The 12,744-nt window shown below is 40.2% G+C and overlaps 2 protein-coding genes across 3 annotated transcripts in view; one reads left to right on the top strand and one right to left on the bottom strand.

Annotated features, from left to right (window-relative positions):
* Nucleotides 1-12,744, top strand: part of IDUA (alpha-L-iduronidase) — a 47,510-nt gene that overhangs the window by 20,007 nt on the left and 14,759 nt on the right. The gene's annotated exons all lie outside the window — the stretch shown is intronic.
* Nucleotides 1-12,744, bottom strand: part of SLC26A1 (solute carrier family 26 member 1) — a 38,401-nt gene that overhangs the window by 13,719 nt on the left and 11,938 nt on the right. The window contains exons 3-4 of one of the 2 annotated variants that reach the window (XM_090131347.1): nt 6,141-6,244; nt 3,786-3,868 (exon numbers count right to left, since the gene is read on the bottom strand). Coding sequence is in view for 1 of the 2 variants with exons in the window: in XM_031609369.2 (XP_031465229.2) it covers nt 3,786-3,868 (83 nt within the window). In the remaining variant the exon portion in view is untranslated. The remainder of the gene's footprint in view (nt 1-3,785; nt 3,869-6,140; nt 6,245-12,744) is intronic. The other variant, XM_031609369.2, reaches the window with a different exon arrangement.

Below are 12,744 nucleotides of genomic sequence, written 5' to 3'. Positions count from 1 at the left end.
CATATAGTACTTATAAGTATGAATAGGAACAAGCCAAATACCCAGTATTAAACTCTTAGACCAGGTTTGTAGGAAAGTTTAGTTCTATTCCAGTTGCAGACTACAAGTTTCAAAAGCCTTGGTCCAGTATCTACCTTATGAATAATATCTATGAAGCACGGAATAATGGCAAAACTTACAAATCAGCATCAGTGTACAAAATAAATGAAAAGAAACAGTATGACACATTTGAGAACAGGCATAGAATGAACAAAACCTGAGTTTAGAGGTGTGAAAGGGAAGGCAAGACTCTTACCTGAATAACTTTCTGACAGAAATGTTCAGCTCTGTTTTTGCATGTTGGAATGAATGAAAATCGTCAGTCTGCCTTTGATCTATTTGCATAAATGATAATTATTAACTAGGCAGTTTTCAAGAGAGGAATTGGTAGTTAAGGAATCTTCGGCTTTCTGCTTGGTAGTGTGCTGTCACTTATACTTCTCTGAAAACTTGGATATATGTGCAGCACTCACTGACTTTGAGTTTAAATACTAAGTGAGATTATTAATTAACTAATAGTGATCCAAAAATTATGCTGAGTTCAGGCTAGCACGTTTCTGACCTTTGAAGCTGCTTCTTATTTGAGATTTTCTCTGCTTTATGCATATAGCATTAGCTTTCAATTTTATGTGCAGTGCAAGAATTGAACTGCAGTCTTGTCTAAGATTTGTGCATTTCATGGTCTGGGGGCAAGTATTCGTCTGTTCTTTGCTGAGAACAGGACTGCTGGAGGTCAGAGTTCCATTCCTCCAGGTCACTGCATTTAGATCACAAGATCTCTGTTATTTTGTGTAAACAAGAGACTGTAAAATGTAGGCAGGTCAGTGGGACAAAGACTGTGTTCATTGTTTGTAAAGTGTATAAATGACCAAGTCACTTCATCAGGGTTGTGCCTGACCAGTGTAGTGGCCTTCTGTGATGGAGTGATGGCATTGGTGGACAAGGGGAGGCAAGTGATGTCATCTACCTGGCCACCTGTAAGGCCTTTGACATGTTTCCCCACTACACCCTTATCTCTAAATTAAAGAGAGATGGATTTGGAGGATGGACTGTTCAATGGATAAGGAATTTGTTGGAAGGTCACAAGCCAGTGAATTGTGGCCAGTGGCTCTATGTCCAGGTGGAGGCAGTGTCCCCCAGGGGTCTGTCTTGGGACCAGCAGTCTTTTTATCAGTGACATAGATGATGGGTTTGAGTGCATCCTTAGCAAGTTTGCTGATTACACCACGGTGAGGAGTGTTGGAATTGATACAGCAAAAGGGAGGGATGCTATCCAGAGGGAGCTTGATAAACTGGAAAGGTGGCCTATGTGAACCTAATGAGGCTCAGTAAAGCAAAGTTCAAGTTTTTGCACTTGGATTGGGATAATTCCAGATATGTGTACAGACTGGAAGAAGAACTCCTTTAGAGTAGCACTGCTGAGAAGGACTTAGGGGTCTTGGTAGTTGAAAAACTTAACATGAGCTAGCAATGTGTGCTTGCAGCCCAGAAGGCCAATAGTTGCCCAGGCTGCAACAGAAGAGGAGTGGCCAACAGGGAGAAGGATTGCTGTGACCAAAGTGCAGGACCTGTTTGGTCCTGTTGAACTTTTTCTCTCAGAGAGTGGTCAGGCATTGGAATGGCGGCCAAGGGAGGTGGTGGAGTGTTCAGAGGCGTGTGGACGAGGAGCTGCGAGATACGGTCTAGCAGCTTGTAGTAGCAGAGGTAGTGTAAAGACGGTTGGACTAGATAATCTTATAGGTCGTTTCCAACCTTGTGATTCTATGATTGATTCTATGATTCTATGAACTTCATCCCGCTGACTTCAGCCCAGCTATCCACCATACCCAGATCTTTCTGAAGAGCCTTCCTAGCCCCAGGCAAATTGACCTTTCCGCTCAGCTTGGTGTGATCTTCAAACTTGTTCAGGATGCACTCAGTCCCCTCATCTCGGTCATCAGTGAATATATTAAACAGGATAGGCCCCGGTACTAACCCTGGAGAGCACCACTCATGAAACAAAATGACCAACAAAATTTGCCTACTCTTTTCCTTCACAGTGTTTTTCCAATATGATCCTTTTTTTGCAATGTTAGATGTTGCAAATTATTTGGGTTCTCTCCCACTTAAAACTTCATGAAATAGACTTCTTTGCATTTCTTTCTGACAGCACCTTTCCCAGGCATTTTAGAGTACTACAGGACATACATTTATCGGTTGATCTCAACTAGAGTCAGTTGTAACTTTCTAACTTTGTTTTCATAGAATCATAGATGGATAGAATGGTTTTGATTGGAAGGAATATTAAAGATCATCTGGTTCCAGTCCTTCTGCCATGGGCAGGAACACATCTCACTAGAGCAGGTTGCTTGAAGTCCCATCTAATCAGGCCCTGAATACTTCAAGGGATATGTCATCCACAGCTTCTCTGGACAACAGATTCCAGTTTCTCACCACCCTCATAATAAATAATTCCTTCTAATGTCTAATCTAAACCTGTCCATTTATTGCTTAAAACCATTACCACTTGTCTTTTCATTACACTCACTGATGTAGGGTTCCTCCCCATCTTTTCTGTGGGCCATGTTTAGGTACCAGAAGGCCACTATAAGGTCTTCCCAGAGCCATCTCATCTCCATGCTGAACAATCCCAGCTATTTCAGCCTGTGTTCATGGGAGAGGTGATTCAGATCCATCTTTCCGGCTATTCTCTGGATCTATTCTAACAGGTCCATGTCTCCCTTGTGCTGGGACCCCCCAGATATGTTGTTAGAAAAATGAACATTTGCAAGGTGCCTGGAGTTGCAGTACTGTCTGTGAGCTCCACTGGTCCCAACAACAGTCAAAGCTAAGAACAGCTAAATGAAGCTCTGAAACAGCTCAGTGAAGGATAGATTACAGATTCTCTGAGTATTCAAGAATAACTGTATAAAGTTCAGCCCATGATTAATATTAAATACAATAAAATGTCAAGAATGCTCCTTTTCAAAGTTCAGGGGCAAAGTATGTAATTCAAACTTAGGCCTAGAAATCAATCAAAACTGCAGACATTTGACTGTGATGTTACAGGAAAGACGAGAGCGTTCACTGCACAGTCCTTTTGTCAAGATCCTCCAAGACTTTCACAGTTAATTTTTTTTTTTTACTTCTCTAAAAGAGCAGAATTAGAGGAAAACAATTGACAGACATACAATGGAAGTTTAGTCCAGAACAATCTGTAGAAATGTTTCTACATCTTTCTGCTAGCTTCCACTCCCCCCTTCTGCTCATATGCAACCCTCATAACCACCAGTATACCAGGATCTTGTAGCAGTGTTGGGAAGGCCACCAAGTCTGCCATCTGTCCACAGAAGAAATTACAAGGACCAGAAACTAAATCCTTTCAGCAGCATAGAGTCTGTTAAATAAAAATCACCGGCACATTCCCAATATTCCCGCAAGCATCACCTGAGAAAATTACAAATGCAGTGTTCCAGCACTTTTGGAAGCCATTGCCTGCTATGCATAACATTCATTCTCTAGCTCTGACGAGCAGAAAAAGTGCAGCTGAAAATGATACATATGTGGGAGTGGAAAAACAGATAGGTTTTTATTTCTTTTATTTCTTTTATTTCTTTTTTCTTTCTGTAGTCCCTAATGTCAGGAGAAACACTGAGATCAGTAAAGTTCAGTGCAAACAAACATATATCTGTATAAAGCTGAACAAGACCATTCTTTAATATGCATTCTTTCCACTACGAACATAAAACCAGTTGCATAGCACTTACCAAAGGCACAAAGCAGCTGCAGTAAATCCACAACAGATTTCTTATCAGTGCACAGTAGCACAGTTCCTCAGGAGCACAGCTTTCTACAAGAGTAGATTAGAAGTTATGTTGTGATATAGATTGAATCTGTCCAATTGTATTACCCCAGTAGTATTTAAAGTAAGATAACACAAATAAATAGTAGCAGTATCTTTGTCCTGTAGAGTGTAATTACAGGTAAAAGATAAGCTTGAAAATGTAAAACTACAGGGGCTGTTAATCTCTGCCTTCTTACTCATCTCTGCTATTCTGTTTTAATACTACAAGGAGCCCAAACAGGAGTATGGTCTGCTTTAGCAGTTGCAAGGGTTTTGAATACTTATTTAGTTAGGACAAAAAATAAACTATATTAAATGAAATTACAGTAAGGCTGTGTGCAGAACAGTCCTTAAACACAGTGATGAGCTGTCCATGGTAATTAATGCAGATGTATCCACTGAAAAAGAATTTTCATGAAAATACATTATAGTGGAAGCTTGGCTGATAACTTTTAGGTCCAGGAAGAATTTACATACTTTCAGATGGCGCTTAGTGTAAAATGGATGAGCTTGTCTGCCTAGTAAACAAAACTGCAACAAGTTTCCAGAATTGATGCCCCTTAGTAATGATTTTCAAGAATCTACCTTAATGTCTGAAAATTACTTTCAAAGATTTTGTTAGTTCCTTTAAAAAAAAACAGGAAAAAAAAATTGAAATCTCTTTCTACACTCAGCTTTTCTGAAACGATGTCATTTCTCCTGTGAGAAAGTTGTTTTCCAGACTGGGACCTGTGAGCTCCTTTTCACATTTTCATCCATAAACAGACAGAACTATGAAGCCTGTTTATTTATCAGTTAGGGATGAATGTTTCCAGTGATACTTTTAAATTGTAGAAGCAAATTTATTATGGCAAGGATAGTCCCTAAGCACTTTTGAAGCCTCTTCATCTGTACACTGCGTTCACGTGTGATCTTGACTGGATATTCAAAAACCCTTTTCTGTATGCAAAGAAAACAGAGCACTTCTTACTGCATTGTGAACTAAATTTTCATTTTCTTTATTTTGAAAAGATTTTCCATATTAGTGAAAGTTTTCAAGAGCAAATAGAAAAAAAAAAGTGTTATATGTGAAGCAAAGAAGACCGTGTGGTGGAAAAGCTATTAGTGATCACATATCACTACCCTAAGTTGTAATGCCAAAACCAGGTTCAGAATAATGTAATTAGCTAGAAGTATACAGAAAGCTATGTATCTTATTGAAAACTATGTGCAATTTATTAGTTTTATCAGCTCATTTATAAGAGGTATTGCTGTATTCTGCATTTCAGGAGCCAGAAAGTGACATGTCTGCTCATTTTATATTGGGTGATAGTGCTCATTTAACAGTGCTGAAGTATTGAGAAACAACTCATCACAAAAATCCAGGAAAAATTAAGAGCAAGTCATATTCACAGTACCTTTTCAGCATCATACGTTATTCAATGTCAGTAAATTAGGAAGTGGACCCAGTATTGTTTATTTCTCATTTCGCAAGTAAATGATATATTCAGAACAATCACCTCTGCTGCCCACAAACCAGGATTAACATAGGAATACATACCTGAAAGGACATTTGTCGTGCAAATAGATCCAGCAGCATCTGGGCTTAGACACCATGTGCTACCTGAACTTCAACAAGGCACTTAGAGAAATACATCAGCTGACTGCTTGCTGAGTGTCCTTGCAACTTTAATATTTAGTCCCTGTTTTTGTTTTTCTATAATTGTTTGCTGTTGTTAGCACTTATTACGGATTTAGTCTCCCTACTCAACTCTCTGAAAGTTTGCTTATAGCTGACATCATTTAGAGTGCCATCAGCAAGAACAGTGTACAATAAACATTTAACTGGTAGTCGTGTGTTAATGCAGAAGCAAGATCATAGCTATACATCAAACCCAATCAGAAAGAAAGGTCTGCTTAAGAAGCCCAGCAGAATCTGAGCCTACCTTTCTAAGTGCCTTTAAATCTGTGGCCAAGAATCAGTCAAAAACAGGTCCCTTTTTTGGATTCTTGTTATTATTACAGTTTAATTCCCTTTGCAAATGAATGTAGACACATCAGATCTCAGCAAGAGATCACAACAAGATCTCACAAGAATAAATTATACAAGCCTAGATAATCTTATGGGATCTGTTCATGTCTGGAGAGGCCAGGTGGCAAAATGCCTTCTGCTATTGCCTAAATTGCTACGATTTTGTAGCCTATTTTCCCTTTTATGTCTTAAATTTATTCCAAAAGTAGGGAGGTGGGGGTTAAAGACAAAACAGACTAACAGTATTTTCCTAGCAAGCTAACTCACCTTGATACAGGAAGCTGCTGATGCTTTGTCTGCCTCTCTCTTTTTCTTCCCCCCACAACCAACATGCACATTGCTGAAGGAAGGACTGTTCTCACAAAAGCAGGCTGAGTGAGAAATAGGAAATCATAGGCCTCAATTAGCATCAGCTTGAAAGCGTTCATTGTTTGCTTACATTTCTGTGCATGTGAGATTTAGCCAGATCACAGATTTTGTAAGTTGCTTTGCAAGGTAAAGGTCAAATAATGCTGATATCAAAGAAAGGAGATAATTAAAATGCTCTATAAATGAAATACAAATTTGATTTTATATATTTCAAAATAAAAAAGATTCAACTGAATGCACAGCCTCCTGGCCGGCTTCTAGAAGAAGTAGTGAATTCCAAAAAAAAAAAAAAAAAAAAGACGTGTTTTGCATGTATGAAGCCAGTTTGTTTCTAAGCCACAAAGATTCGTACCCGTCCTTCATTTTGTGCGTGTATCGTGCTGGTTGGTTGTGTGGATAGATTAACTGTGACAAGCTGTGACATCAGCAAGAGCTGGATGCTGCCTGGCTGTGTAGTTTGCAATGCATCCTCCCTTCCCTTACTGCTGGGCTGACTCATTCACTGTACAGGGTGAGTGTATTACGCTTAGTACAGACCCAGTTCTGTCCTCAGAGAGGCATAGCGTGGAATGATGTCTTTGGCATTCTGCCTCTGTGCAGAAGCCTCTGTGCAGAGGCTGTGCTGTAAGCAAGCAGATTTTAAATCTGTGTTTACACAAATGATATAGCTGAGAAGCAAATAAGGTTTGTATTAATGCTAACAAATGAAACTGGAAGTTACAAAATGTGCCAGTCTTTAGCATGGGTGAAGTAATATTTGGCCTTACAGTTTGGAAAAATTGTCTAAACTAGGCTTTCTGTCCTGTGCCTGTGTGAAAAGCATTGGCAGTGTTTGTTTAGGGACTGGTAGGGAGGAATAATCAGCGTTTGTGAGCCTGCAAACGGTTGAGTGATTGTGGTTATTTTGAGATACAAGGATTTCACAGAAGAGGACTGACTTCCATACACATAGTGATCGTAGGAAACGAGATTGAGTGGAGCAAGAACAAGGTAGAAGAAGCTCTATTGTGAATGAATACCATACTGCCAGCATCCAATGAGTTCAGAAGGGAGAGTGCTGTTTATTAGTAACCCAGGAGTCTGCTGATTTCATAGTTAGTCATTAATGATCTTTGCTTAAAGCTGAGGTATCAATTTAGTAGTTTTTTTAGTTTGTGTTGAAGAAACTTGAGCAATCACCACCTCTGGAAAGGTGAATGCTCATGAAATATACTCTGCCCTTCACTCTGAGGTATCATTTCCATAATACAGTTTTAGGACCTGCTTCTGAGATCAGGAAGTCTTAAGTAATCAGCAGAACAAGAATTTAATGTATACTGTTGGTGGTTTTGGAGCAAACAAGTTCTCTGTAACAGTCTGAACTTTAAGCATTCCTCACAGCTGCCAAAAAACAAGGAAGCAGGATCCTTTTGTGTTACAAGAGGCACTTGGAGGACAGCAAGTTGGCCTCCTGGAAAAGATAAACTTGCATACGTATTCTCTCTATAGCTCTTGACCTTCATCTTGAAGATCCTGTGCCCACAACTTATGTGACTTACTGTCGCTTCACAGCCTGCTTTCCTGGCTAAAGAAGACAGCTACTTCCAAAGATGGGTCCTTCTGAGTAACCTTGTGGCAATAAGAGGTTGAGTTGACAGAGCTTATCAGTGCTTGTGCCTTCATTTTTTCTGTGAACATTTCCTGGAAGAAGTTTCTCCACTTGCATAAAGTAAGACTCAGGGTAAATGGACTTTTTTTTGGTTCATCAGATATATTGCGTCTGCTCTGGAGATTCATGGTCTCTTAAAATGGCATCAAGGATGCTAAAAATGCAGTAAGCAATTCCTTGGGATACTGTATCTAAGGATGCTCGTTATAGTACTCACCTAAAACAGTTGTTTACACTTGAGAGGTGGTGCTTAATTACCATGCACACTATATCACCAGAACAACAGTGACTGCCCAGTGTAGCCAAAAACTACATCCTTGCACTATGGGCCAAAGGAATATACATAGCAAACCTTGCAAGCTTGCATGAACCAGCTTACCAGGACACATAGTGATGTTCCAGCATACAGCTAAACATCTCTGTCAAATTAATACTGGTATGTGATGTGATCATTATCTCAGCTGACATGGTAGCAAGTTGCCTAGTATCTCAGGCCCCACTTCCAGCTATCTCTAGGTAATATAGAAATCCTCCCACAGATGAGAGCCTTTTTTTAGGTGGCTCCCTTGTGGACTTCAGCTTTCAATTCTGAAGCCAGCCAGTGCCCCATGGAAGAATTATGTTTACTGTTAAGAGATCATTTGCACCTCACATCTGCTAAAACCTTGTGCCAATTTTCTGTCCCTGATTTTGTCTGCATCCACAACTAGACCACCAATCTTTTCCAACAGAAGCTTCCAATGAATACGTAGCAGGCTCTGCTGCTCTGAGACTGGTGTTAGCCACCACCACAAACCTGCTAGAAGAGAGCAATAGACAAACGACAGATATGTCTGGCCTGCTGCTACTGCTGTTGTGAGGCACTGATGGAAGCAAGTCAAGTTTTTGACTTGCATGGCATCTGTATCCACCAGAAATGTTAAGGAAGGCTACACAAGTTGAGTGGAATATCTGTATGAGAAAGCACTACTCTAATACATAGGTATTTCCTGTTCATCTTAATGACAAAACTCTCTTCAGTAGAAGACCTCTGCTGATGATTACCCCATATGCTGCCTTTCATTTCCTAATCAGGACTACGATGTACCGATGGAGGTCAGCCACAGTATTTCCTCTTACAGAGAATTTTGATCATTGACGTTTGATAAAATTACCTTCACATGTTATCAGAGATTCAATACCTGTCAGAAGATTACCTGGAACAGAAACACTCCCTGCCTGTGTATTTCTTGCTGTCTTTACAGATAAGATATTTGGTCCAATGTCTGTACATGCACTTGCTTTTCAGACTTTAATTCTGTACTCCTGGAAAGGATCAACTTAGGACAGAAGAGAGAAAGATGCAACCTGTTGAGCACAGGAAGGAAGCTATAGCCATAGGCCAGGGAACAGAAGCAACATCTGTGCTAACTGGCTGTGAAATAGCTTGCTGACTTGCTAAAGCAAACTCATCAGTTCCCCCCATGAGAGATTGAGTGAGTAAATGGGAAATAGACTGAAAGTGGAATGGATAAGATTCACAACATGAAGATTTTACAATATGTTCATGGAATTAGAGAATCACAGAATAGTTTGGGTTGGAAGAGACCTTAAATGTGCTATGTGCAGGGTTGCCACCAACAAGATCAGGCTGTCCAAGACCCCATCCAGCCTGGCCTTGAACACCGCTAGGGATGGGCAACCACAATTTCTTTGGACAACCTGTTCCATTGTTTCACCACCCTCTAAATAAAGAATTGCCTGTATCAAATTGTATCTAATCTTAATTTCTCCTCTTTTATTTTAAAGCCATTTTGCCTTGCCCTATTGCTGTTTGCCCATGTAAAACATCAGTGTCCCTACTTTTAATAAGCTCCCTTTAATTACTGAAAGGCCACAGTGAGGTCTTCTTGAGCCTTCTCTTCTCCAAGCTGAACAGTCCCAGCTCCCTCAACCTGTCTTCATAGGAGAGGTGCTCCAGCCCTCTCTGATCATCCATGGCCTTCTCTGGACCTGCTCTGACGGCTCCACATCTTCCTTGTGCTGGGGGCCTGAATGTACTACCCCAGATGGGGCCTCACAAGGGCAGAGCAGAGAGGGACTATCACCTCCCTCTCTTTCCTGGCCACCCCTCTTTTGTTGTGGCCGAGGACGCCATTGGCCTTCTGGACTGCCACTGCACACTGTTGGCTCAAGTACAGGACTTTGTCTACCAAGACCCAACATCATTCTCCATAGGGCTGTTCCTACTCTGTGTTTATATCTGGGATTGTTCCAACTAAGATTCAGTGCTTTGCACTTCACTTCGTTGAACATTACTATGTTTATGTGGACCTACTTTTCAATCTTACCCATCTCCTTCTAGATGATAACCTTCCTTCTGTCATATCACCTGCACCACACAGCTTGGTGCCATCTGCAAACTTGCTGAAGGTACACTCAATTCTACTCTCTAGGTCACTGCTAAGAATGTTGAAGAGCACCAGTCCCAAGACAGACTGTTTTGGGACACCACCCATCATCAGCCTCCATCTGGATGGAGAGTCATTGACTTCAACCCCGTGTCTGTGGCCATGCAGCCAATTCCTCAAATCCTTATCTTTTCTATTTAGAGATAAAGATGTTGTGTGGGACCATGTCAAAGACTTTACGTAGTCCAGATAGACTGTATCAGTTGGTCTTCCTTTGTTGACGGATGCTGTCACTCCACCCTAGAAGACCACCAGATTGATCAGGTATGATTTGCCTTTGGCAGAGCATTGGCAAGCTGTCCAGGAGCTGCCTATGCACCTGAAAATTATTTTCCTCCATATTCTAGAAAAACAAAACTGTTAACAATGGTCTACAATCTTTGACTCAGCAAAGGATGGCCCACAAAAAGCCTTTTTTCCAGGAAAGAAAGAAATAAGATTTTGTGACAGCAAGCAGGTAGTCCCTACACACACCTCCCCTTACTCATCACTGTTCATGTTCATAGCACAGCTGTTGCTCTCACGAGGCAGCACAGATAAATGGGTCTGGAAGTGAGACTGTGACAAAGACTGAAAAGAAGTGCCATCACTGGAATATAGCAAACCTAGGCCTAGGCTTACAAGGATATTGCTGCCAAAATACCAGTAAATATGCTAACATGTATTTGCTTGTTGTGACTGAAGAAGGGAAAAACTTTATCTGGCAAGTCTCCATGAAAAGCCCAGTTAAATGACTTTTGAAAGCCAGGCACAAATGGGACAGTGACTGCTGCTCCACATCTGACATAACCAACAACAAATTGAGAGTAGTCTCAGCCTGACAGGTGTTCAGGTGAAATGATTTCTTTCTGCTTGCTCATAAATGAAGACAGAGGCATCTGGAAACCATGACTTAGGAGAAATCAGAAAGGGAGAATGCAAAAAAAAAGCAAAAAGAAAGCAAAAAAAAAAAGCTTGAAGATCTGTAGGAGTTAGCAAGTTTATCAGTTATCAAAGGCAATTCAATCTTTTGACTGCTGAGTTGATCAGTTTTGATCTTGTCATTAGTGTCATAAAAATATATTTACTATCACGTCTTGCAGCAGCCTTCACAGTTGAGCCAATATTTGTTAGGCAGAATGTTTGGAAATGATACCATCTTGTCTCAGTCGTGACAGCCAGCATTACTTCCAGACACCTCATGACACGTAGTGGTGCAAGCTAAATCTTACAATTCTTGGTCATGAAATATCCTTCATTAATTTGACATATTACTAAGGGTAAGAACAAAGTCTATGAAAGTGGCAGTCCTATCACTCAAGCAATCATTTTATTAATAGCAGAAATACTTCTTAATCAGTTTGCAAGTATGAAATGATTCTTGTAAAGTGGCAGATGAGCCGAAGGAAGTAAAACATGCTTCTACACTTCAACACACAGTACAACATATAATTTACTGTCACCTCTGTTATGGCTGGCATTTGCATTCTCTTTTAAATGCTTAACTTAGTGGAGGCAGAAGGAAAAAAATAGATGTGTTGAGATCTTAAGGATAGATGTATCCTTAAGGATAGAGGACTGTGTTTACTTTGGTGTTTTGTGTAGTACTATGTTGCCATTAGATTGCAGTTAGAAAGACTTCTTCTGCTATTATTTGGCATTATTAAGTATTTACAAGACAGTAGAGTTAATCATTTCTCTGCTCACTGAATGTAAATGTACAGGTAAGCAAATATTTCAATAGAACACAGGGTATAACTGGAAATAGTTAATGGATCTGTGGGAGCAAGACAACATTCTGCAGCAAAATATTTGTCTTTGAACTTTGGAATGGGACTGCCAGACTTTTTTTTTTTTTTTTTTTTTTAATGTCTGTGTAAAGAAAAAAACCCTCCAAAACCAAAAACCCACTGTTGTTCCAAATAATTATTCTGTAAGTCCAGCAGTAACTTCTGAAATGCTCTACGGGCACTAAAGTAAATACTGAAATAAATCTTTCTTCCATTTGCTTAATTATTTAATCATTCTGCTACATTATTTGACTTCGGCAGGAACAGCAAACCTGTCAGTAGTTGTAGACACTGTCAGTCATGATGGCAGGGCATACCTTGAAAGAGGAAAGTCAGCCTCAGGTCTTTGGTAAGAGTGTGACCTTCTGGGACTAAAAATATGTGCTTGGTTGTATCACAGATGGAATTGGTATGGTAAATATGGCTTGGATTATGGTTTTTTTTGCCTGTTTTGCTCTGCAGATGGTAGAGATGCAGATGGCACTTTCTCTACTTCACGTCGTAATTCTTTATTCAGTAGGCAATTCTGTGAGCCCCTTATTTCTCTGAGAACTTCAGGATTACTATTACAAGTTCTTCAGTGAAGTTTTCCCTTGGCAAGAGAGGTCAGAAGAAGCCTCAACTAAGCAGGCTTG

The sequence above is a fragment of the Phasianus colchicus genome, chromosome Z, assembly GCF_987193195.1.
Source record: "Phasianus colchicus chromosome Z, bPhaCol1.hap1.1, whole genome shotgun sequence".
Taxonomy (NCBI): Eukaryota; Metazoa; Chordata; class Aves; order Galliformes; family Phasianidae; genus Phasianus; species Phasianus colchicus.
The sequence above is the reverse complement of the archived record's forward strand: the minus strand, read 5'-3'. Positions and strand labels throughout refer to the sequence as shown.